At 42.3% G+C, this 5,057-nt stretch overlaps 1 protein-coding gene across 1 annotated transcript; it reads right to left on the bottom strand.

The window, feature by feature from the left end:
• Window positions 1-1,946: 1,946 nt before the first annotated feature.
• Window positions 1,947-3,881, bottom strand: LOC101660675 (heat shock cognate 71 kDa protein-like). The gene is given in 4 exon segments (XM_013004979.2): window positions 1,947-2,053; window positions 2,056-3,390; window positions 3,393-3,734; window positions 3,737-3,881. Coding segments are annotated over 4 exon segments (1,929 nt in total).
• Window positions 3,882-5,057: the final 1,176 nt, after the last annotated feature.

Raw genomic sequence — 5,057 nt, 5'->3', positions numbered from 1 at the left:
CCCAGACGCTATACCTGGGCAGCATCAGCTTTCTTCACCACATTTGCTTATGCACCCATTTTTACTTCAGCGATCATGTCAGGAAGGTGAGCATCACAGAATGCCAGGTTATCAGAACAAAGTACACTTGTGCTGAAGGAGTCCTTGAGTAGAGGCCCAATGTTTGTCTGCTACCTTAATACTCACCATATATATGCACATAGACCTATATCCCTATCACTATATATAAGTATATTTACATACGTACATGCCTATATTTATACCTCTATAAAAGTTCTTTGCCTCCTAGTTCTTTCCTCTATTTCCTCTTACTTTCCTCCTGTCCCACTATCATGTTCAGCCTTCATTCGTCTCTTAGTAATCATTTCAGCTACATTGTACTTGATCAAACCCCACCAGGCATTCTATGTCCTCCTCACTATCAATTTTAGATCACCTGTTACCTTGTCCCTGGGTTTCTTGGCTCTCCCCTTCCTTTCCCCCACCTCCTCCTCTCCCCTGTCCTCCCAGAACCATCGGTCCCATTGTTTTCTCCTTGGGATTGTTTGTCCTGCCTATCTTATAGAGATAGACATGGGGGTGGGGGTGGGGGAAGAAGCCTATAAATATTGTAAGGTCTGTCTGTTGACCCTTATGAATATTTTCTAATAGCGTCTGATGGTGCCAAGCCCTGCCCCTGAAGTCTATTTTTGGGATTCCTCGGGGACTTCATCACCTTGCTGCTCTGCTATGCTCCCTATGTGTTTCGCCCCAGTGTGTGGGGTCAGACTGGGCACACTTTCCACGCTGTGTCTCCAGTGTTGTCCCCCGTAACACTATGGGTCAGTGAGGGGACATTGTGTCCTGTGATGGTGCCTGCTTTACGGTCCTCTCCGTGTTTTGGCTGCTCTGAGCAGAAATATCATCCTCGGGGCTTGTTGGGCCATGATCAGTTGTCTGTATGCTGATAATTTTGTTTCTGAGATTTCAGTTCTTTTCCATTGGTCTGAGTATCTGTCATTATACCAGTACCACACTGTTTTGACCACTTTGGCTGTATAACAGGTGCTAAAGTCAGGTAAAGCAAGCCCTCTGACTCTGTCCTTCTTGAGGAGTTCTCTGCTAATTCTGGGCTTCTTCCCTCTATATGAATTTGGTAGTCAGTTTTTTGAAGAAAGTTGGTATTTGGATCAGGGTACTGTTAAACTTTTATAGTGCCTTGATCTGGACTGACATCTTTACTATATTGAATTTTCTGATCCATGAGCATGGGTTATTCTACCATTTGTGGAGGTCACTCTTGATTTCTTGTAATAGTGTTCTGTAATTTTCCTCATACAAATCTTTTGTTTTTTTGGTTAGGCATATCCCTAGATATTTCAATTTATGCTTGGCTATTGTGAAGGCTACTACCTTTTTGATCTCCTCTTCCATGGTCTCATCCAATATATAGAGCAGTCCAAGAGACTTCTGTTTGTTGATCTTGTATCCTGCTACGCTGCCATAGTCCACTGTCAGTTCCACCACTCCTCTTGTGGAGATTTGGGGGTTTTCCATATATAAAATCATATCATCTGCAAATAACAATAGTTTTACCTCTTCTTTCCCCAGACAAATACCTTTGATGTCTTTCCTTTGTCTTATGTTTTTTAGCTAGGACCTCCAGTACAATGTTAAATAAAAGTGGGGACAAGGGGCATCCTTGTCTCATCCCAATATTCTTTTTTGTTTATTTTTGCCAATTTTAAATACAGCTTTATTTTCAAGGCATTACATTTTCCACTTACAGTAACAGTACTAATAAAGTACAATGTTGACTTGATGTCTTTCCCTATGCATACTGTATGTTCAAGTACTGACAATGCCCAGAAATTTAGTATAGCAGCTTTAACTCTTTACTGCTGGGTCAATGTGCTACAAATTTGGGTCCTTTAATTTTTAAATGTGGAGCAATTCTCATTATTTGGTCAATCAACCTCTTCAATGGTGGGTCCAGATGAAGCACCACCAGATGGAGGAGCTCCACCACCAGGGAAGCCTCCTGGCACCCCTCCAGGCACCCCTCCAGCACTCTGTACAGCCTGGTAGTGATGGGGTTGCAGACTTTCTCCAGCTCTTTCTGCTGCTGTTCAAATTCCTCTTTCTCTGCAGTGTGATTCTTATCAAGCCAGTTGATAATTTCATTACACTTGTCAAGAATCTTCTGTTTGTCTTCATCATTTATCTTCCTTTGCAGCTTTTTATTCTCCACAGTTGCTTTCATGTTAAATGCGTAAGATTCAAGTGAATTCTTAGAGGACATGTTGTCCCGCTGCTTCTCATCTTCAGCTTTGTACTTTTCGGCTTCCTGGACCATCCGGTCAATATCTTCTTTACTCAGACGACCCTTATCATTGGTGATGGTAATCTTGTTTTCTTTTCCAGTACTCTTATCCACAGCAGATACATTGAGAATGCCATTGGCATCAATACCAAAAGTGACTTCAATCTGAGGAACACCACGTGGTGCAGGAGGTATGCCGGTGAGCTCAAATTTCCCAAGCAGGTTGTTATCCTTGGTCATTGCACGTTCACCTTCATAAACCTGAGTGAGTACCCCAGGCTGGTGATCAGAGTAGGCTGTGAAGGTCTGTGTCTGCTTGGTGGGAATGGTAGTATTGCGCTTGATAAGAACAGTCATGACTCCACCAGCTGTTTCAACACCCAGGGAAAGTGGAGTGACATCCAAGAGCAGCAGGTCCCGAACATTTTCAGATTTGTCCCCAGATAAGGTAGCTGCCTGAACAGCTGCACCATAAGCCACAGCCTCATCAGGGTTGATGCTCTTGTTCAGTTCCTTCCCATTGAAGAAATCCTGAAGAAGTTTCTGAATCGTAGGAACACAGGTAGAACCACCCACCAGGACAGTGTCATGGATCTGTGACTTGTCAAGCTTGGCATCTCTAAGGGCTTTCTCCGCAGGGTCCAGGGTGCCTCGGACCAAGTCAGCATTTAATTCTTCAAATCGGGCCCGGGTGATAGAGGTATAGAAGTCAATGCCTTCGTATAGAGAATCAATTTCAATACTGGCCTGGGTGCTGGAAGAGAGAGTGAACTTTGCACGGTCACAAGCAGTGTGTAGGCGACGGACAGCTCTCTTATTCTCACTGATGTCTTTTTTGTGCTTGCCCTTGAACTCAGCAATAAAATTTTTGACCATTCGATTGTCAAAATCTTCTCCACCCAAGTGGGTGTCTCTAGCTGTCGATTTTACCTCAAAGATGCCATCTTCAATAGTGAGGATTGACACATCAAACGTGCCACCTCCCAAATCAAAGATCAGCACATTTCTCTCAGCACCAACCTTTTTGTCCAAGCCATAGGCAATTGCAGCAGCAGTTGGCTCATTGATGATTCTAAGTACATTGAGGCAGCAATGGTCCCTGCATCTTTGGTAGCCTGGTGCTGAGAGTCATTAAAATAGGATGGTACAGTGACAACAGCTTTGGTGACAGTCTTCCCAAGGTAGACTTCTGCAATCTCCTTCATCTTTGTCAGAACCATAGAGGAAACTTCTTCTGGATAAAAGCTTTTTGTTTCTCCCTTGTATTCTACTTGGACTTAGGGCCTGCCTGCATCATTCACCACCATGAAGGGCCAATGTTTCATATCAGACTGGACAACTGCATCATCAAATCTTCGTCCAATCAGATGTTTGGCATCAAAAACTGTGTTTGTGGGATTCATAGCAACTTGGTTCTTTGCTGCATCACCAATCGTTCTGTGTCCATAAAGGCAACATAGCTTGGGGTGGTTCGGTTGCCCTGATCATTTGCAATTACTTCCACTTTTCCATGCTGGAAAATATCCACGCAGGAGTAGATGGTGCCAAGATCAATGCCAACAGTGGGTCCCTTAGACATGAAAAAAGTAGACTATGGAGCTGCTGCTATGCTAAATACTTGTCCCATTTTTCAGTAGGATTGTTTTAGTCTTTACTCCTTTAACTACCACATCGACTGTTGATTTTTCATATATCGCTTGTATTGTATTGAGGAATTTTCCTTCCATTCCTATCTTCTCAACTGTCTTAAACAGGAATGGGCGTTGGATGTTGTCGAATGCTTTTTCTGCATCTATTGATATTAGCAGGTGATCAATGTGGCAAATAATGCTGATGGACTTTCAGATGTTGAACCACTGCATCCCTTAAATGAATCCCACTTTGTCATGGTGAATTATTCATTTTATATACTTTTGCATTCTATTGGTCAGCATTTTGTTAAGGATTTTTGCATCAATGTTCATTAGAGATATTGGTCTGTAGTTCTTGATTCTTGTGGGATCCTTGCCCGGTTTAGGTATGTTTTATTCTAGCTTCATAGAAAGAGTTCAGGAGTTTGCCATCTTTTTCTATGCTCTGGGAGATTTTGTGTAGGATTGGTGCCAGATTTTCCCTGACTGCTTGATAGAATTCTCCTGTGAAGCTATCTGGTCCAAGGGAATTTTTTGTTGGTAGTTCCTTGGTAAACTTGTCTATTTCTTCTATTGCTGTGGGTCTATTGAGATTATTGACATCCACCTGGGATACTCTAAAGAGGTAAGGTTTTCCCAAGTATTTCTAGGCCTTCATCGTACTGTGTGATTAGCCTTTTAATTTCATTAGGGTCTGTTGTAATGTCCCATGTTTCATCCCTCATCCCGGCTATTGGAATTTGTTCCTTCCTTTCTTTGGTTAGGTTTGCCAACAGTCTGTTGATTCTGCTCATCCTGTCAAAGAACCAATTTTTAGCTGCATTTAATTTTTCCATTGTTTTCTTGATTTTCCCTCTCATGTATCTCAGTCCTGATTTTTATTATTTCTTTTCTTTTGCTATTATTAGGGTTGTCCTGTTGACTGTGCTCTAATTGCTGGAGGTTTTGTGCCAGCACATCAATCGTAAGTCTCTTTTCCTTTTTCATGTGTGCATTTATTGCTAACAAACTTCCTCTGATAACTGCTTTTGCTGTGTCCCAAAGGTTGTGGTACATAGTATTCTCATTCTGGTTGGTTTCTAAAAACTTCCACTCCTTTTGCAATAGAGAGTTACTCATTCTCC

This window comes from Echinops telfairi, unplaced genomic scaffold (genome assembly GCF_000313985.2).
Source record: "Echinops telfairi isolate 266 unplaced genomic scaffold, ASM31398v2 ScPeMD7_4;HRSCAF=17, whole genome shotgun sequence".
Taxonomy (NCBI): domain Eukaryota; kingdom Metazoa; phylum Chordata; class Mammalia; order Afrosoricida; family Tenrecidae; genus Echinops; species Echinops telfairi.
This window is presented reverse-complemented; position numbering and strand designations above follow the sequence as displayed.